Genomic DNA, 22,163 nt, shown 5'->3' on the forward strand with positions numbered 1-22,163 from the left:
CAAATTCTGGAATTTTGCTACAAACTCAGTGGCCATATTTTGCTAAACATCAATATCCAAAAAGTCATGTATTCCTAAAATTCTTTGCATTTCCTCCAGTTGCTAAAATACTCTATAGGGTAAAAGAATATAAGGGTACTGCGTAGAACTCTTATGTAGTGAGATTATAGTTATATTATTTCTATAGAAACTAGAATTGCTTCCATGAAATCCGTTGGATTGTATGCTGAATTTGGGTTTTTTTTAAAAAAGCTATGTTCTATTGTTAATATCAACATTACTGTTTATGATATTCATATTCACAGTTGTCTTTCAGAGAAATCATCAATTTGTAAGGATTGAATTGAGGTGGGAAGAAAGGAATGACTGAGGATGAAATTGATGGAGTTATTGAAATTTAATATAAATATACTAGTCAACACTTTTTGTTTGAGGTTCCTGAAATTTATGGTCTCAAGAGTCATATACATAAAACCTTTTAAAAATATGAGAACAAACGTGTTATTGTATCTAAGTGTTCATCCATAATTAAAGCAGATCTGGTTTACTTTTGATTTTATTATGTACTCTGGGACTTTTGGAAAATGATAATAGTATCTACCGTCATTGTATCATGGAATTACTTCAAACTGAACAGACATGATATCTTTGTGTGTCCTAAAATATGTTTTTAAAAGTGAACTTTTCATTTGATCCAAAGACTAGCCAGAATTTAGCACGTTAAATTTATGATCGATTTCATTGTTGTTCATAGGGCTATAGAATTACAGCTTTTTTTCTTTTGATAGTATTTTTTTAAACAGGTCAATCTTCTATGAAGTTAATGCTGAATGCAGTTCATTTGCAGTTAAGCCTCTACTTCCTTCTTTCCAATCTTCTTTTTTGTTGCTGGGTTTTTTGTTTTTTGTTTTTTTTTTAACCAAGGGTAGTTTTATTTTTTTTGAAAAAAGAACTGAGTTGATGATAAGCAGTTGTTGGTAAGAGCAAATATTTCAAATGGTTTAGATTCCTGGATAGTTATGCAACTTCGTGATGAACTTATAAGATAATGTTATTCATACGGTTTCTGGATACAGTTACCTACTTGCTTGTTTTTAGGATTTGTGCCAGGATGATTAGATTAGATTGTTTGACTGGATGCATGGTTTGTTTTGTTTTGTTTTCTGTAATTCGGTTTTACTACTCTTTGCACCGTAGAAGCAATATGTGCTCTTTTAAAGGCAAACACATCCTCTGAAAAGACATTTTTACTTAATTTTTGAAAAAGTGTTTTTAAGTTTCTTCTAAAAATTAGGAATGCTAGCCTATTTGCTACATGGAATCTGATTACATTAAAGTATACTTAGAAGAAAAGAAGAGGAGTGATTACAACACAGATTTTGAGATAAAGTAGCCAAAAAAAGTAGCCTTACAATTTAGGTAACTAATGGTTTGTGATAATTGAGCAAAGACTTCTAAGAAATTTTTCTGGTTATATTCCAAAGTTGTATTCCAACATAGCCCTTATGGAGAGTGAAGCTGAAAGCAGCATAACTGTTGGCATAAAAATGTTGTATGGTTTTCTGAAAGCAACCAAGTGATTTTTTTGTGCTCAACTGGGTATCTTTTAAAGAAGTATTTAAAAATTATTTGTAAACTAACACTTGGTGTGCCAGCTATATTTTATGTGTTCTATTATTATATCTGCTACTCAAAACTCTGATGATACTCCCCTTCAGGAATATCTAGATAGGCCATTATTTTTCAGTGAATAGTGTACAAATAAGGAGGTAGATATAAAGCTTTGTGAAATGCCTAAGAATTATAATCTCCAAAGAACAATTTCACTTTGAAATATTTTAATATAATTAATTTGAGAAGGAAGAAAGGATTAATTAAATTAGGGTAATTTTTTCCTTGTGGAAAATGTGAATATTTTCACAATGAAAAGAAAATTCCTACTACCTAGTAAAAACTGGAATTCCGTTTTTCATGAATTATGTGAAATTTCAAATTATCTGAAATGCTGTCATTTTTGAAATGATAAAAATGTTTGTTATGAATATTAAGGATCCTTTTTAATACACTTGCAATAAAAAGTCATAATGGATTAAAATCAGAATGTTTTAGAAAAAACCAGTGCTCAAATATTTTGCAGTTCTTAAAAGGCAAGAAAAAATGACACACAATATATTTCTCAATGCCAAACATTAATTTCCCAGTGTTTCTGTTTTTATTTTAAATCTTTAAATTGTTGTATTCATTCTTTCTTTAATTAATTTTAGTACCACATTTGAGACTTCCTTATGGTTTGTCATTGCAATTTGCCATGTCACATTATATGTTGTACATTTTTATTATTCATGCCACTGTGCTGATTCACATTTCCATGTCTAACTATAAATTTGCTGATTTCTTTCTTTTGTTTCCATCATTATGTGCATTTAATTCATTGAAGAACAAGAAAAATATAACTCTTCCACAAAAGGTAAATATTAATGTAACTTTTTAACCATTTAATATTATTCCTTTTCTTTAATAATATGTGAGTTATATAACTGTACTTATTGAAATAATGAGCAAAATTCTTTAACATAAAGGTAGTTTTCTCCCTTCAGTGATTTCGTCAGGCATTTGGTGTTAAGTATTTTCTATTATTCACATTGAAGAGGAAAAGATTAAAATTAAGGGTGCTTTTGTCTCAAAATTGATCTACAATGACAATTCCTTTTGAAAAATAATATATTTCTTGTATGTTTTTGTTTGTTTGTTTGCATTCCCCGCTCTCGTGTGGAGGGTTTGATTCTGACTTTCTGTTCAGCTGCAAAGGAAGAGAAAATCCCTGGATTTTCCCTTTTGATAGCAGTAACATTATAGAATGTTTGGCCCACACTGCCCTCATGCATCTGGGAAACAGCTGTCTAAATGTCACTTCTCTAGGCCTCAGTATTGTTACAACACCCACCAGTTCTGTCTTCCTGAGCGACAGAAGGAAAACCACTCAGCCTGCTATGCTGGCACATTGGTGACCTCCTGCCTTATTATCTTTTGGATCTCAGTTGATTTTTGGCCTTTGGACTTGAGTGTCAAGTAGACACATACCTCGTCCTGCCCGTACCATTTTCTATTCAGTCTTACTGTTGGCCTGATAACTAAATATTTGAACATGAGTTTTTAGCTTAATGAAATATTATTAATAATAATTAAAAATTAAATAATGCTGTATAGTGTAATAAAAGTACATTTACTCAGTATTTGTGGATTAATGATTGAATTAATTTGTTGGACATAGTAATCCTAAAAATTAGTCCTGAGAGTAGCATCATCCCTTTTTTATGAATGATTAAACTCCTATTCAGAGAGATTAAGACATTTACCCGTTTACACTGCTGATGAATGGTAGAATAAGCCCAGGTAGCTCACTTTTTGACCTCCTCCCACTATACTTCAGTATATCCTGTTTTAATAGGCACAAATCCCAAATATATTATCTCTGAGTCCTAGTATATTAAGATTTGTGTTATATATCTCAGTATTACAGAGTGAAAATGGGAGGTAATATTCAATAATTTATTTATTTGAATCTATAAAAATAAATTTATATTCTGGTAATGCCTATTCTGGTACAGTGTCTGACATACTAGGCAATAAGTAGATATTAATAAAAAAATGTTATTCTGTAAGATCAAGATGTCTTGTCCTTAGATTTTGCATTGATTGCTGGCCATCCTGCATTTTTAATTCAGGTATCGGAAGCACAACTTTAGATCAAGTGGTTCAAAAAATGGCCAATGCATTTGTACTTAGATTCAGAAGAATTTAGTTGGATTTGCATGATAAACTCTAGTATGATAAAAACATTAAAATGTTATATTAGAAATGGGTCATGACCTAATTAGTTTAGCCAAAAGAAAGAAAAATGTGATAATTGTTCATCTAGAGAGATCTTACATACATATTATTACTAGACAAAAGCTATAATTAGCTAATCAAAACGAGACAAAATTCGTAAGTTGTGCAACCTGAAGTCTCTATGAAGTATGCACATTCACAGCCTCACTGCAGAGCATGATGGATTGTTACATTTCTACATGGTCATTGTGTTCTGGCTGAGATGTGTCGTCACTCTGCCAAGTCTTCTTTGCACGTAGGACATGGTTATGCTTCACAGAATGGACCACATGACTGAAAACAACCAAAGAGGCACATCCCAAAATCCATGCAAGCCAGGCAGGGAGCAAGCAGAGGATGCTGTATCTCTCTCCTGGGATTTAAGGGAGTATTGCTTAATCACAAGAAGTTCGAGAAGCCCAGAAAGGACAGAAGCAAATTCAAGAAATTTCTTTAAAGTCGAATTTTAGGTTCACATACCCCATAAGAAAGAAACGGTTTTATTTTGCATAGAAACCCTGCTGCTATGAACTGATCTTTTCTGGGATGGATTGTATTGGAGAATTAAGTTATCTTGAGTCCTCCCTGGGTAGATGAAGACTGGGACAAGCCATGCCCAGCTGACAGTATAAGCCAAGGGGCTCCTTGTGAGAGCTTGTTTTGATGAATTGTAGACAAACTTGTGAGACAACTAATGGTCCGAGATTGTGGAGGACTGAGAGGTTTCCCGAGATGCAAGATTTTCAGTGCTAGAACTGGGACAGTTCCAGGCAAAGTGGGATGATTGGTCACCTAACTGCAGGGGACCAGTATATAATTTTCCAGCATATGTTCGTAAAGCATATGTTCATAAACCACATAAACAGAGATGTTAAATACTATTAACGTTCTTACCTTAGATAGAATTTATTGAGCATTTATTCTATGTCAGACTTGACTAAGAGGGCTATATATTTATCTCACATTCTTACAACAATCTGAGAGGTAACTATTCATATCTTCATTTCCAATGGAGAAAGCTAAGGCTTTGGGAAGATTAAAAACTTGGCCCTTTATCAGTCATTTATTTGGTAAGTGGTAGAACAAGGAATTAGACTCGAGCCTCACTCCAGAGACCTCGTTCTTCACCACTTTGCTCTACATTCAGACAGCACTTCCTGAGTGCCTACTGTGCGTTCAGTGCCACATGATTATGGTAACCACGCATGTGCAGCTATAAGGAAGGGATTATTACCTGTTCCATAGACAGTCGGGGGGTTAAGCGGAGTGCCTAAGGTGACAAAGCTGCTGCACAGCAGAACCAGATTTTGAGTCCGCAGCCCATGTTCTGTCCAGGGTTGCGTGTTTCTGTGACATCTCCCACGTACAACACCTCGGAGGGGCTCACGTAGGGGTCCCACCTCCCCCTGATGACCCAGGTTTTTACCACTCAACTAGATCTTCTAATACCTGGCTTGTCCCTCAAATTACCATGTAATTTGAGAAAATAAAAGCAGTGTATGAATAAAGATAACACATTCTCGGGGTTGAAAAGTTAACTGAGGAACTATACATGCTCGTACTACGTTATATATCTCTTACCTCCCTCTTTTATGTTGAAAGCTGAGAGACCATAACATTTTAGGCTTCACAAACTGCTTTATAGGCATATTTTAAATTATTCATTCTAAAAATAAGCCAATCTTTCCCTCTCTGCTACATTTCTTGGACAGTTTTAAAGAGCCCATGAATGTAGTTTGGGGGCATCGAAATAATGATATAAGAAGATCAAAACAGAACCAGAAATTAAATGACTTCAAGGTGAGAAAAAATGTTACTATCATAATAAATTTCTGATTTATATGCCTTTGGATACTATTTCTTAAGTGCGTTAACTTTTTGGGTTTTGGAAGCAATTTTGAATCCTAGCAAAACACATCACATTCTCTTTTATACAAATATGAATTTTCTTTATTATAAAAAATGTGTAACTTACACACCTGGAGAATGAAAAGCAATTAGAGTTCAAGTTATTCAGTGATTTGAACAGGAGCAAAGAGTTGCTTTTTTGTTTTCCTGTTTCACTAATAAAATCTATAATAATGATTGCAACCAGGTGATAGGGGCTATGTAAGGATTGTCTCTAGCCACCTCTATTTTAAAGTATAAGGTTTCTATAAAAATGCTCAAATCAATTACTTGTACTTTCCTTCCTTAAATGTTGACAAGAACAGTCGGAAACTAAGTTATGCAAAATGTATTTTTTTATGGAACTATTAAGCATTAACCTTAATTAGGTGCAATTCATATAAAAAAGTGAAAAACATGATTTTAATAATTTCCTGTTACCTAAATTATTATATAGATGATACTTACACATTTACTTGAACAGTATACTGTGTTTGTGAAACACGTTATAGGAAAAAATCGTGTAACTTAGATCTTTGCTAAAGCAAGTAAACTAATTTGGGTATTCTTCAGAACCAGCATTATTTGAACTGTCACCAAGTAGAAAAGGATTTCGGTTTTATTTACCTTTTTATCAGATTCATATTTAGTAGGTGCACATTAGGCCAGGTGATTCATTGCCTGTTACTGTATCATGCTGTGATTTCGAAGGTTTTAAGTTTCTTTATCTTCCAGGGCTTTGCTTTTCTTGAACGCTTATGAATATTTATGAATAGCTCCATCAGTAAACGTGTCGAATTTATACACTTCTTTTTTTTTTTTGCCACAAATCCATAAATATAGTTGTCATTCTAGCCTTCTCTTTAAACTTGAGACATAGCGAGTGAAACAGTTCATGTAAAACAGTTCAGAACTTGTGGCTTTAACCCTGTTTTCCCATTCTGCTGATTCATATGTGGTTTCTTTATAATAGCCTATAGTCTATAGACTCTAAAAACTTCAAAGTATTTAACATTTATATCATCCAAGGCTCAACTTGCAAGATACACCTCACTGAGGGAGAACACCGTTACCCCTTTCTTCCCAGAATTTGTGGAGAAAGTGTAGAAGAAATGATAAAAGGCAGACTGATGTCTAGCCATGCATAAGCTCTTTGATTTTTCCCCCTTTAATAGCATATATTTCCCTGAAATATTATATTTTTTAACAAATTTTAAAATTGACAAACAATAGCATATATTTCCCTTAAATATTGTATTTTTTAACAAATTTTAAAATTGACAAACAATTTTAAAATTTGTAAAAGGAAAAAGAAAAGAGACTGCCAAAAAAATTGACACTGAATTTAGCAGTTATGCCACATCAGACTTTTCAAGATTAGATACTATTGCCATCAGTGTAATTGGCATAATGAGAACTATGGATAAATATATTGGAGATCACTGGGAATAAACAACATGACCCCTCATGGAATGATTTTATTTTACCCCCAGAGAAGCCTTACTTACACGGGCTGCTTTTCACAATGACTGTATTCTCAGAAGTGTCTCATAAGGAAAACAGCGATCCCTCTCAGAATAAAATACATTTTAAAAAGCTACTTATGCTTGTGAAACACAAAGAGGCAAGGTAAAATGACAGATTCTTTCATCAAGAGCCTGACTTTCTTATCTGTCAAGTACCTGACTAGTATTTTCAGTGTTACTCCGGCACTTGGCAATTTTGACACTGAAAGTGATGTGCGGGGTTGGTAATCCTGAGTTTTGTTTTAGACAGTTCAGTGAAAATTAGCATGCTAACACAAGAGATGGTTTTGTGGCTTTGGCTGCAGTGAGATTTGAGTGTTATATGTACAAATTACCTATTCCGCTTATGTCAATGTTCCATTTCAATGATCTATACCGAAACACAAATTATTTTCTTTAAAAGCCTTTAAAGGCAATGTGGTGTTTTCATTTAACATGTTATTTACCTGTGTTTAATGCTTCTCATGCTGGATAGATGTTATCTGTTATTTTTATTGTTCATACTATGATAGCACAATCCTTAATGTCTGTGAGAATCAGAACAAGAGCAAAAGGAAAACAATTTGACACATTTCTGTCCTTGCAAATTGAAATGCATTTTATTCTGGGAAAATGACCCAGAATTTGGGCATTTCTGTGTAGTGAGAATACTCTAAACATTTAATCTCCGTATAGATATACTGTATATGTGTGTGGAAGGAAGAGGACGTCTAAGTATTATATCAAAGTTGCTTACTACACTTGCATGACTCCAAAAATAGGATGAACATGCAAGGAATGCATTTTTTAATTGGAAAAAACACACAATAATAATAATGTAAAATGCACCGGTGATATTTTCCCCCTTAGCATCTATAGTTTTAGCAAGTTGACAAATTTTGAAATGCTGGAAATTAGGTAAGCAAGAGAGAAAGACATTTAGTTTTCTGTTTTTTGAAAATGTGGAGAAAATACGAATACCCTGTTGAAATAATACAAAATCATGAACCACAACAGCTGGAAGTTACAATGAGCAATCTTATCACTTTACAAATAAAAACTCCATAATGAAGAGATCTATCAGGAATTGATCAAGGCTACACTGATGAACTGGCGAATGGTAATGGGTCCAAGATTATAATCTGTGCCTAGTCATTCCCCATCTTGGGATCTTACTGTTTTGCCACATTGCTTCCAGATGTATGGGGAATGTTTACACACCTTAACAATTTGTGTCACTCCAAAGCGTAAAAAACTGTTAGTAAAGACTAGTATTTCATTTTTGAATTTTCAGATATCAACACATCTTTCTACTCACGCTGTGTAGAGTTTACAAATTCAATAAGCTAGTTTTTTTTTCTGTTTTTTATTACTATAAGTGTTCATGTTTCATATGATATTGTTTCTTATATTTGAGTTCCCACTATCAGTGATTTTTTTAAAATGCTTCCGAGAAGTGAATTTTTTTAATACTGTCGAAAACTGAGGCATCATAGGTGTTTCATTTATATATTTCATTCTATCTGACAAATTCCAAATATGTGGTCTTATATCATTGCTCTTCTGAGACATATATTGGAGCAAAGATGGAACTCCATTATCACTGAACTATCATTGTACTACTAAAAGGCAAGGAAGCAGAGGCATTAGTTTTTCTATTCACAAAGTGTGATAGGACTTTGTAGTTGACTTGACAGCTTAGTTATCCTGTCCAGACATTATCCTCTCACCATTGACAGATGTACTAACTAACCTTGTTACAAACTAAAATACTCATAATGTTTTTACTTTAATATATTTAGTAATATAGACATTTTTATTATTCCTATTCTCTTTTACATTTATGTTTCACCTAGAATACTCCAAAGTATTGGAAGGTTTAACAATACCTTGTATGGATTTTCTTTTTTGCCTGTAAACATGAAATTCCAAATTCATGTTATTTGTAGGTGCATAGGAAGAAATGAAGATCTAAGGATTTGCGGATCAGAGCAAATTTATCTTTCTATAATTATAAATTCATGAATAATATTTTAAATATATTTAAGAATGGGTAATGCTTAAATTATAATTATCTTAAATTATACATACTATAATATTTAAAATATTTTTAAGCAAATAACAAATGTCTGTAAGTCAAAGGAATTTCCCAGAAAAAATTGTGATACTGTAGAAATTTTTCAGTGAGGGTTAGGGAAGATTTATTAAAGATACTTAAGCTTTTTATTTTTTATTATTTTTTAAGTCAAGTCCTCTTTAATAAGATCTTATGAAAGGGATAGATCTAGAAGAAATACATGTAAGCACAAAAACAGTATTTGCAAATGATTTTAGCTTCTTTGTAGTTTCATCAAAGGTCATCTATACTGTTAGAGTAAGAATTCATAGCAAAGTATGGGACATGAGAAGAGAAGCAATTATTTTAGTCTGTCTTAAATAATATCTAATACTTTCCATTAGAAAATTATAATAAATGATAGACTTTTAAAATGGTATTTACTTTTCTCACCTTTTCGTATTCCAGAGTCCTTGAGTTTAGAAGAAATGCTTTCCTATGTATGGTGTTAAATTAACCCATAAAATTCTAGTTTTATTCTTTCTTAATTATAATATTGAGTTAATATTTGACATGTACAAAAATGTCAGAGTTTAAAAATAATAGTGTAAATCAAGTGAATCTAAAGAACATAGATAAAATTCAGTAAGTATTTTTTAGCTAAGTTACTATCTGCTTTTTAAAAAGCATAGTTTCTTAACATCAGACACAGCACTCAGCTTGTCGAAAGATAGTGAAAAATTCCAACTTAAAGAACTTTTGTTTAAAATTAGTGTTAATTGCATCTTGGAGAGAAGAATTGTTTATTCGTATCACTCTATCTGCAATATAGCTAAAGCTCGGTCTTAGCAAACATCCTTCTCTTTTGACTATGTTGTATCTAAGCTCTATGTCCATTAAAAGACTAAATGCAATTACATGATAATTAAATTTATTGTAGAAAATGAGAGGGTTTTTGTTTTTAACTCTCTAGCATGTGGCAGTTTTGAAATTAACAAAAAAAAATTAAAACCCAGAAGTCCCCCAGTTTTTAAATTCTTTTTGTAACAGAATAGCAACTGGCATTTTAATGATTTTGTTAGTTTACAATGCTACCAACATTCAGCATGCTCCTAAAATGTGAATTTAGTGTGAGGATTTGTGGGAAAATTGGAAAATATTTCATATTTTAGTTTTGCTATTGGCATTAAAAGTGTCAATGCAAAAATTTTAAAGGATCATTCCTTTCAAAGTAAGATATTTGAGCTCTCTGGGCTGGTGTTAATTTTACTTATATTGGGATACTCAACAGTTAACCATATTGCAAGGATTCAATTCACTTTTAATCATTACTAAGTATCTATTTTCTATATAAATCATGTACATTAATAATCATGACCTCTGGTTCAAATTTGTGATATTTTATTTTAATTCATATATTTGTTTTTCTATTTAGAGAGACACACCAATAATTCAGAAATAATGTCATTTCATTTGACAATAGATGGTTTAAAAGTAAAATGCAAATAAGCAAACTCTAAAAAAGTTAAAGAACTCTCCAAATTCACCCTGAAGCTTCATCATTGATGTTTATGAGAAGAAAACTTCTACTGAAACATGATTGCTTGTATGAATATTTATTTCAGAATACACACTAATGTACATACCATAAGGAAATAATGAGAACTACTAAAAAATGTGAATTTTATGTAATTGTCTGATCTTTTGATATGAGTAAGTCAATGATAGAGCATTTTGCTCTGTTCTTGGCATCTGAGAGCAAGCAATGAGGATAGCATGGCAACTACATTTTTGCTGGCTAGTCAAGGGGGTCTACTCACAATTTTGAGTCAAAATTTGGGGATTTTCTTTCTTTGATGGATTAAAATATGTCAACTTTCATTCCTTTAAGAAGAAAGATAGTGTATTAATATTTTTAGAAGGTCAAAATGAAGTAATTTAAAACCATTTTTGGATTCGTTTTAGTTAGGCTACCACTGTCTCCTTATGATTTAGTTTTGAGTTTTCCAAATAAAGATTTAAATACAACCATGTCAGAAACTAAGTAATCCTATTTAGGAAAATGAGACGTCCTGGCAAGGTAAAATCATCAGAACTGTTTCAGATTGCTTCAGGCCAGTAGCTCTTGGGAAATTATCTTTTCAGTGTCAAGTAACTTTCTTCCCTAAGAATTTCACGATACTAAAAGTGAAGGTTACAAAGCTATGGGCCAATCAATGTGAAACATTTCTTAAAATTAATATCATCTGGTGAGAATATTAAGCTAATGCCATTTAAGTTTGCCTTTATCACAAGTAGAGATGGCTCTGAGTTACTTTAAGCTCTGAGTGTAGAGTACAACTGATTACATACAGTTCATTTGATTTCCTCAAAGCTCAAAGCAAATGACGGAGCAAGTATCCAGAGGTACCCATTCCAAAGGCAGAAGGGAGAGAACAGATATTTGTACATTTTCTCGTATGGCACATGGCTTTTAGTAAATACAGCTCATCTTTCTCAATAATTTTGTCTCAATTTCTAATTAATCTCAAGTAGCCTTTTACTTTATAGTACTCATTACGACTCCTGTATTGTCAAGTATTTAATAAATTTCTACTACTTTTCTCAAGATCTCCATTGTATCATCTTTTAATCATAATAGTCATCATTTACTGTCTCTGAAGTCAACATTTTCAAAGCAAGTGTGCATCAATGCTTAATTCACGGAACTGTGATGTCAGGGATGGATGCTGTCTACTTAGTTTACTGAATTTAAACAAAGCTAAACACCTAATAATTTTATGCTAAAAGTATAATTAAAACATTTACCCACACATTTCAAACTGTGTATTTATCTCTCGTGCTATTAGTCTGTACTTGAACACACAATAAAAGCTACATATTTACTTAATTTTTGTAATCTGTGTCAGTGTCCAAGGATGATAGGCCTTTAATCATTGCAATGGAAATATTTGCCAGCAAGTGTCTTTAAAAACTCCTCCTAAGAGGTGAAATCAGTAGCCAAGTCAGTCACATATATCGACATCTATATCATCCTTATACGTCATTAGTCCCTCTTGGCAGAAGCCCCAATACTTTAATCACACAAAGAAGTTTTTTTCCCCATAAATATGTGTTTATACACAACTTAAAAATAAATCTTAGCACTGGTTGCAGAGGCTGAATAGTCTGAGAAATTGTCAAAAGATTGTAAAAAGTAAACATAGGTCTTACACAACACAGGTGTAAGTTTTGAAGAGTTTATTCTGCACACAACTGTGCCCTTAGCTCTTTTCTCCCCTTCATCTGTAAAAATGTATAAATTAATGGCATGTTCTTGAAGCTTAGCTGTTTATGATGGATTCTGACTTAAAATAACTTGTATTTTAATTTGATTATTGTAATTTTCCCATCTAAACAGTCACACTTGCTACTTAGGAGATTAAGAAAGATTTCAATGTAATGCATTTCTTTATATATTATAAATTGAAGAACCAAAAAAATTTTATCGTATTTTCAAAGCATGAAAATTTCATATATGCGATCAGACATAGCCACCAGAAATAGAAAACTAATTTTTTCTCTTAGGCCATTTTTAAGACTGGCAACTATTCATGAAACACTGCTAGTAGAAATTAATGATTTAATAAGAATGCCTCAGAAAAGCAGGTGCTTATCAGTTAAAACCGTTTTCCGGTGACTGCTGTTAGCTGAGGATGTTAAGTGGGTGTGTGCATGCATGTTAAGCATGTGCATATATGTGTGATGTGTTCAGTATGCATATTTGTTTTCTCTATATATGTACATGCAACAACCAGTTGATTAAATGGAAGGCGTATTTTCATGATTAAATCTGATTTCTCGTGGTCATTTATGAATGGAATTGAAAATGTTTCATATCAGGTGAAGAAATAGGGTACTTATATTTTGTTACTAACATTTGTGTTCCCCATTTTGTGTGAGTTGAGTCATGTTCATCTTTAGATTAACAGGTGCTAGCATTGTATATTCTGCATTTTGTTTATTAGTCATGTATTATTTCTAAATTTCATTTAATTGAAATCATATCAAAAGAATTGAAATCTTAAACCCAGTTCCAGAAGGTGCTTCGCCTGTGTTAATAGGCTTCCATTGTGTGTTTTTGCAGCAAGCTTAGTAGTGGAGGAGCGAACAAGACAGATGAAAATGAAAGTGCATCGATTTAAGCAGACAACAGGGTCTGGTTCTAGTCAAGAACTTGATCGCGAGCAATATTCCAAGGTAAAACTAGTAGTATCCAACCAATAGTTTCCCTTATAAAAATGTATAGTGTGTATAGCAGGTAGGACTAGCAAGCACCAAGTTATGTTAGAGAAGTTATCATTCACCTGATGGTCTTGCATCAGAATCTCTGTCCTCTTGATATTTTCACAAGATTTATAACTATGTTAAAATATTAATTAACTGGGATTTAATGGGTTTTTTTCCTAAAAAGAAAATGTAAATACTTGATATTAAAGTCACGTAATGATCTATTGCCAATAATCAAATTCACATAAATAAGCAAGATATATGAAGCTATTTTATGGCTTGGATCTCATATAAGATTGCATTTAAAATATTAAGATACAGATTTATAGTCTTAAATACTATTTTAGGTTGATAATGACTATTGAGATTTATTAGTGAATGACGTAAGTTACACAATATGAGATTTCTTCTTGATCTGTCTTTAGTAAGAAAAGTAAATGATTTCAAATTCTTAGAAACTGAAATCCACACTTTCAAGTGGCAATAAGACATTTAATTTATATTTCAGTATTATTTTGTAAGGATGCACTAGGAGTTTATAAACTGCTAACTAGCATCTAATAATTTTAATTAAAATATGCATAAAATTTGTTTAACCTCATGAAGCAATTTTAAATATATGGTTTATTTTAAATATGTATTTTTATTTATATATTATATAAGCATATATATTTATTTAAATATATATATATATATAAATACTCAAAAGTGGCAGCAGCCATTACAGAATAATCTGTGTTATAATTTGATGTCAAGAAGCCCTTTTGGAAGTAATGACCTTTTAGAAATTCAAAATTAAATAAAAACTATACAAATTCAATATTGTGACCTTGAAATGTGAATGTTAGAAAAACCTACTTATTTGTAAATATTAGAGGTTGATCTTTACATAGCCAGATATTCAGAGACTAACACAAAACAATAGAGGTAGTCACAAAATATGACTTGTCACCAGACTCAAAAAGAGTTCTATGTATTGGATGCATTTTACCACTTTACATCTTAGCTGCAGGAGGGTTTCCAACTGAGACAATGCCTACGGTCACTGATTCAGTGAGGCTGAGTATCCTAGGACTCTCAAACAGCACTCTACACAGTAAAATCATGTAAAACAAAACACAAAAAAAGCCAGTGAGCAGACTATCTTGATGTGCCATAGGGTTGCTGACTCCAGCTCCACAAGTCTTCTCTGTGGCTCATTCTTAATTATTATCACTTAGCTTGTCTGTCTTCTTTATGAATATCATCATCATTTTTGTTTTCTTTCACAACAAACGCAGTAGCAATTAGAAGGCAGGATGATTTAAGTTTTCTTCCTCCACATTTGGATGCAGTTATTTAGAAAAGTTCTTTAAACTGGGAATGCTTCACTAAAGCTGGAAATCCCTTACTAATTGCTTAGCTTTTTGTGAAAGGGTAAGGTCAAATAGAACAGCAAGTCAACGTTAGGGCCAGTATAGGAAACAAGAAAGAGGTAAACAATCAGGGTAATCAGGGTACAACCGAAAGCCTTTCTGGATCATTCTGAAGTAGGAGTCTAATCATCAATCAGTTGATCAAAACAATTTACAAAATGAAGTGCCTTAGAAGTCTAAACAACCACTAGGGGCGCCTGAGTGTTGCAGTCAGTTAAGCCTTGTACTTTGGTTTCCGCTCAGGTCATGATCTCGGGGTCGTGAGATCAAGCCCCACATCAGGCTCCACACTCAGCACCGACTGTGCTTAAGATTCTCCCTCGCCCTCTGCCCCTCCTGCTCATGCTCTCTCTCTAAAATAAATAAATAAATCTTAAAAAAAAAAAAGAAGTCTAAACAAGCACTAATACTTAATATTCATAATAAATTTAAAGTAGGTTTATCTCAGTTGGGAGATTCCATATTCTCTGACCCACAGAAATTTAAAACTGAAAAATACCTGAAATTAATCTTCTATTCCAGCTCTCATATTTACCAAATTTATGAAAACTGAGGCCTACCCAGAATTAGTAAAGCCTTTCTGTGGTGTGATGAGCCCTAAAACTGCTTATGTGAAATTCAGGTACTGCTGTGTTCTGCTTCTTACATCATCGGAATGTACACATCATTCCAGTTTGCTTCAAAGGTTCTATGACTTAATTGGCAAGCGGTTAAATTATCATATTCTGTCTTTGCTCCCTCCTTTGCGCCTTTTTCTTTTTCTCCCTCATCCCATTTGACTATTAAAAAACCCATTACTTTCAAATATTACTGTTGCTCTTACTGTATAAATTGATACTACCATGTTACCTAAATAAAATTATGATATATTGTGTCAATAAACGTGAGACCAAGGATATGGTATCTTTAAGAACTTTTAACAGGATAGGAAAAATATATAAGATAAAATAACAAATAATTAGCTTATTTTTAATTTTATATGTCAAGTAAAGATAAATCCTCCACAGTTCTAATAGTCATATTGTGGCCTAATGCTTACAATACAATTTTTAAGAAGTTCCCATTTCATCAGGAAATCATTTAAGTAGTTCTCCATTGGAAGTAGCCACATTTCCAAGAGAAGGCATTTCAGATAAACGTCTCTTATATACTTGAGAAGTTCCTTCTCATTTTTTATCCTTTTTCTCCAACCGTTTTATAATTTACTTTACAAAATCATATAATCAAGAACTAGTATTGTCATAAATTTTATATTCATTAGCTTTTGAACTTTATTCCTTTCTTGATTCTTTTTTAGTGTTTTAATCCATTTGTCACTTTGGATGAACACCTTTGTTGAAATTCTGCCAAATTAGAAATTAGTTAACCATTCTCAAAATATTTAGAACCAAACACCAATAGAACTAGATTTTCTTGAGGGCAAAGAATTATCAGACAAATGGACTATAATTCTTAAGATGTTTCAGACCTGACACCCTAACTCCCTCTTGAGTAGGGAATTTACACTAACTTTCCTTTTGAAAACACAAGAGACTACTTCAGGATCCCTGAAATGTGATACCATGCTCTTTTTTCAATGATGTTACACAGTGTTGCATTCCTTGATGATGGGGCGAAATTCATAATTGGAGGGTGAGTTTGCATTTAGGCACTCACATTTTAAAGAGTGTTTATGTTTCTGTAACCCAGGAACAGCCATCAAATTGATGTGATGGGTTTTGTAGGTAGCTGCTAAATGTTTATTATTATTTTTAAAAATAGCTGCCCTATAATTAGAGTCTCCCCTCACATCAATGACTGACTTCCCTGCTGTATGATTAGTATAAATTCCTCCTAGTGGTATTATATTTCTCAAAATACAATTAATTTATTTCCATTAAAATGTTTAATTGTTAAATAAGAAATTTAACAAATTTTGCTTGATGAAAAGTCAAAGTGATTATTTAAACTCATAACAGATTTTGAAAATAAGTAAATATAGTAGTAAAAAGTGAATACAAAAGTCTTTCATTTCCTTCAAATAACTAAATGCAAAGAAAACTGTGATCTTGTGTTAAAATGAGGGATTGTTCTTTAGCCCAGCATAGAAAAATTTAATATGATATACAGTCTTTTAAAATCTCTTATTTGCTGAAATAGCAGAAGTCTATATACAAAAATGTTGAGGAAGACATGGCTTATAGAGAAGGAAAATTTCTTTAGTTGGAGAAATAGTTTTGTGTATACTCACATATCCTTATGCTATAGACTACACTGTTTATTATTGGCATTTGCCAAATAAGGGGAACATTTGTTCTAGGTGTCAACATAGTGGCAGAAAATCTCCTACCTGGGTAAAATTTACTGGATTAGAACCCAATTGTTTCATCCCCTCATGGACAAGCTATCATTTCAGTATGTTTGGGAACATCATAATAATGACATGATATATGTACTTAGCAAAATAATTTCTAAGACAAGTAATATAGGAGTTATATTTGTACCCCGCTAACAGTATTAAATTCAGATCCCCCTGTGTGAGGATAGCTGTGTAAAACTATGTTGAGTTTGTACCACATCTACCCTGTAAATAAAAACAGTTCTGATTGAACCGAATCATGTCAGGATCATTCTACAAGATATAACAGAATTTGGTGTTAAAACATTATCACATTACTTTAAAATGCACGTTATGTTAAATCATATTAATGTTAATCATATACGAAGTTATGTAGGTAGCTCAGTTCTGCACATGTATGAATTTTCTCTTGGATTATAACTTAACACGTGGCTTTCGTAAACAACTTACGCAAATATGAAAAAAATTCTTTGGAAAGAGAGTTTCATTGATAGTCTATAATTTGGAGCTTTTTCATACCTGATGTGAAATTCTTTGCCCAATACATACACATGAGAGGTGAAGAATTAAAACTAGCATGTAAGTACCTCAGGCCTGAACTACTCTTATCTGAGGAATTATGAAGTAAACATGATTCTCTTTTCTAGGATTTTTTTAAAAATATTGCTTTATACTTCTTTTTGTATATACAGATCCAGGGTTTTAGCATCATTTTACCTAGTGTACTTTAGCAAGACACTTATTTATACAAATTTTTATAAATTGTGTTTGGATTATTTTAGCTTCATTAAAACTCATCTGATATGGAGCATCAGAGGACAGATGAGTTTTCCTACAAGTTTAATAAACATTTGGTATTTTCACATCTTAATGCATAAATGTAAAATTAAATTCCTTGTTAAGAAACCTAAATACCCAATGTTTAGTCATATGCTCTTTTATTAATAAGTTATATAATCTTACCTTCTAGTACCAAAAATAAGAGAAGTCACTTAATATATTAGGTATTTTAAAATTATATATAATTAAGTTTAAGTAATTATTTTATAACCTATTTATTATAATGAAAACACATATCTAAAATAATAATATATAAAGCTGCTTGCTGTGTCTCCCACTGCAATGAGTCAAGTAGAAGAGTATATTAACTGCTCTGACAACTTTGCATGTTTAGTCTTCTACCTAATGATTTCTAAAATCTTAGATAATGAATACCAAAGACAAATTTAAAAATATAGTGTATATTTAAATTTTAAATAGGAATCCTTTTTTTTTTTTTTACATTTGACACTGAGCTGATAGTTTAAATCTGAAAATGTCTAATTAAACTACAGTAGAAAGCTGGAGTCCAGTCTTCGCGTCCATTGCTTTACTCCTCTTTGGCACAGCCCCTCAATTTTAATACCAGCCCTTCTTTGTGAAGAGATACATTTTTTGAAGAAATTTGAAACACTATGATGTCTTAAAACAGGGAAGATGTGTAGGTAAATTGAATAGTTTCAGAAAGAATAAAAAACACAGACAGATAGAAGCAGTCTATACCATGCATAGAGTACAGGTGAACAAAATGGGCAATAATGAAAACCCAGGCAAGAATAGAGAAACCGATACACTGGGGAAAAAAGGACATTTTGAAGTTTCAAGTATATGTCAGTAATTTTTCAATGAATTTTCCACCCCAGCATTTAAAGTTTTTGTTTCATTTATTATTCAGTCTTCATAAACCAGTTTTTACCACTCAAAGGATGTAGGATTTTTGTATTGGAAATCGTGTATTACGTTAGTGTTTGTATTATTTTAGATTCCACACCTACTTTTATGAAGGTACACGTTTTTTGGCGTGGGCTAAGTAGTCGTTAAGCTCACCATGTATGTCTCTTTTCCCACAACCTGATGATGGAGCTCACACTTTCTTGTTTTTAATCTTTAGTATAACATACATAAAGATCAGTACAGAAGCTGTGATAACGTCTCTGCCAAATCATCAGATAGTGATGTCAGTGATGTGTCCGCCATTTCCCGAACCAGCAGTGCCTCACGCCTCAGCAGCACAAGCTTTATGTCAGAGCAGTCTGAGCACCCCAGGGGTAGAATCAGGTGAGTTGGCAATACTGTTTATATAAACTGGGTCCGTATCCATGGTGTAAAAATGCAACTAGCTTTCTTAATGTTTTTGCTGAAATACAGTTTAGGTAAAGCGGCAGACATATTTCCCTAACATCACTGGGACGGGAGTGGGTTGAGCATTTGTTTGCTGTTGTGTAATATCGCGTATAGACCATTCGGTACTATGTAGCTTATAACTGTAGTCATAATTTTAGAGATTGCTCAGAGTCACATTTACAGGAGTTTCTTCTAATGCGATTAAATCCACAGAGCATCATTTAGTCCATTGTTAAAAATGCTTTCCTGTAAAGGGCCAGATAGTAAATATCTCGGGCTATATTGCACAGTCTCTGTTGCATTTACTTTATGATGTCACTGTTGTGTGAAAACTATGCAAACAAGTGAGCATGGCTATATTCCAATAAAATTTTATTCGTAAAAACAGGAAGTAGGGCTCCATTTTGCCCATGGGCTGTAATTCGCTGATCTCTTCTTTACTCCCATAGCAGCTGGCCTGCTTTCAGAGTAGGACTGAGCAGATGTGATACAAAATACACATCCCCAGTTTACATTCCATGAGTTATAAGAAATTTGCATGGAGTTTGTTTCCATCACCAGTTGTCCTCTTGTCTTTTTACAATGCAAATACCCTGCTGAAAGGGAAAAGGCCACAGGAATCCAAGTGCCATCTTACCTAAAGCAGACTCAATATGGACAAGGCATATTTTATATTTGTTCTTAACTAGTTCCCAGAAAGATCAGAAATAGAAGTTTCATTGAAGGAATTTGGAGCTTGATGAGAAACCCAGGAAATATAAATGTTCAGAATAGGAGCAATTACCTTTCTGATACTCTGAAAATCTATTATCGTACATTCTGATGATGTACAATAAAATATCTTTGAGCATTCCTTCTTCCTGGATTTACCTGTTGAAACAAATTGAGAGTAATCATCTTACTGTTAGTTAACAGTGTCATATTCTGATACTCTACATGAGTAATTCAACTGATAATGATGTTTAATAGAACATGCTTATCTCTATTTCTGATGTTCTTAGCATCTGGTCCTAATGGAATATGACGTTCACTAAAATTTAAGATCCAATTAGAAGAGCTGAAGGACATAATCACATTGAGCTGCCTAAGATCAAGGGGTAAAAATCATTCTAATAGATTCCTTTTTATTGAAATATTAATAAGATACTATGTTTCAAAACCTAATCAATTTAGCAAGAGTATTAATAAATAGGACTTAAACAAGGACTTTTTCACTTTTAATCACTAAAAACAACTTACTAAACAATTATAAAACCATAAATCTTGAGGTAATTTTTATTTATATTCACAGTAGAGCCAAATACCTTGAGTCCCTTGCTATAAAATATTACTGGTGAATAGAATTCATATTACTAGCCAACTGCAGGAATAATTTGTGGATCCATTTTCATTCTCCTGAAATTTTAAGAATAGTATTCTTCAAAACTTGATCTTTAGGAAAAAATTGGCTATGTGATTTTTGAGGAAGAAAGCAAAGAACAGAAGCTTTCGGCAGTGCGACAAGGGACTATGATTTCATACAAAGGGGTTCAGAAGAAACTACAGGGTACTGTAGTTGGAGCCAGTGTTACTTTGTGGGAAAATGCCAGTTTAACAAATCAACACTAATTATACCATATCATGACAAGAAGCAAACGTTGGAGGATTCTTTGTCTCCTCGATTCATGACTTTTCTTATTTATTGAAGGTGGTGGGGATAGGGGTGGACCTAAAAAGGGTACAAATAAATTTCCTAGTGACAGATCAGTTCTTTCTAGACATTTCTGTTTTCAGCTTCTCTTTCGCTTCTCTGCAGTTTAGAACACATAGAAGCTGAGAGGTGGTTTTGTTTTTGTTTTTATGTAAGTGAATTAGGTAAATTTAGGCACTAAAGCTAATGGCTAAACAAACTTCCCTTAAGCTAACGTGAAGAACTACTTTTCTTGTGGTCCCATACTTTCGACCAGTGATTCTCTGTATGTGGTACACATGTGGTTTCTTAGAATACCTAGGAGGAGGAGAGAGGAAAAATGAGATATGGGATATGGGTAACTCTTCCTTCTGACACTCATTCAGTCTAGTTATCTTTTCATATACATTCTTTTCCCTGAATATATCCTCATAGGCACACAAGCACACCTGTACACACACATACACGCACACAGGGTTATTCTGCCTCCATCACCAACCATGTGGTAAAAACCTGAGAGTAGGTTGTGGAATGAAAAAAAAAGAACAAAATGACATCAATATAAAGATGCTGTGTCTCACTGATTAGAACAATGGTTCAGGCTCTTCAGCCTTTAAATATTCCCTGTTCTCATAACACTGTGAAGAATGATTGTTCTCAATATAATGCTGCTTCTCATTTTTTTTTAACTAACATCTGCATAGGTTTTAAAATTCTATTTATTCAGGTTCATGGATAAAAGATGAACAAGTCTAATTAATTATGATGATAGAATATATTTGTATGTCATAATAAGAAGCAGCAAACTTTTGAATTCCTATCGTGTAAGGACGTCATTTTCCAACACTACCTTAAAGTATAATACCTGGGTTACACACTTAAGGAGATTATACGTATGTATGTATATGTGTGTGTGTGTGTGTGTGTGTGTGTGTATGTGTATTTGCTCAAATTTTCTTATGACACAAGAATGTTTTATTATACGTTGCAT

At 32.7% G+C, this 22,163-nt stretch overlaps 1 protein-coding gene across 49 annotated transcripts in view; it reads left to right on the plus strand.

Moving 5' to 3' along the window:
- Positions 1 to 22,163, plus strand: part of RIMS1 (regulating synaptic membrane exocytosis 1) — a 466,474-nt gene that overhangs the window by 356,663 nt on the left and 87,648 nt on the right. For 27 of the 49 annotated variants that reach the window (XM_040643616.1, XM_040643626.1, XM_040643623.1 and 24 more), the window contains 2 exons: positions 13,445 to 13,557; positions 19,271 to 19,437. The exons of 18 other annotated variants lie outside the window; for them this stretch is intronic. In XM_040643616.1, the coding sequence (XP_040499550.1) occupies positions 13,445 to 13,557; positions 19,271 to 19,437 (280 nt within the window). Of the gene's footprint in view, positions 1 to 2,437; positions 2,468 to 13,444; positions 13,558 to 19,270; positions 19,438 to 22,163 lie in introns of all 49 variants that reach the window. 4 more of the 49 variants (XM_040643628.1, XM_040643630.1, XM_040643641.1 and 1 more) reach the window with 1 other exon arrangement.

Source organism: Ursus maritimus, unplaced genomic scaffold (genome assembly GCF_017311325.1).
Source record: "Ursus maritimus isolate PB19 unplaced genomic scaffold, ASM1731132v1 scaffold_29, whole genome shotgun sequence".
Classification (NCBI taxonomy): Eukaryota; Metazoa; Chordata; class Mammalia; order Carnivora; family Ursidae; genus Ursus; species Ursus maritimus.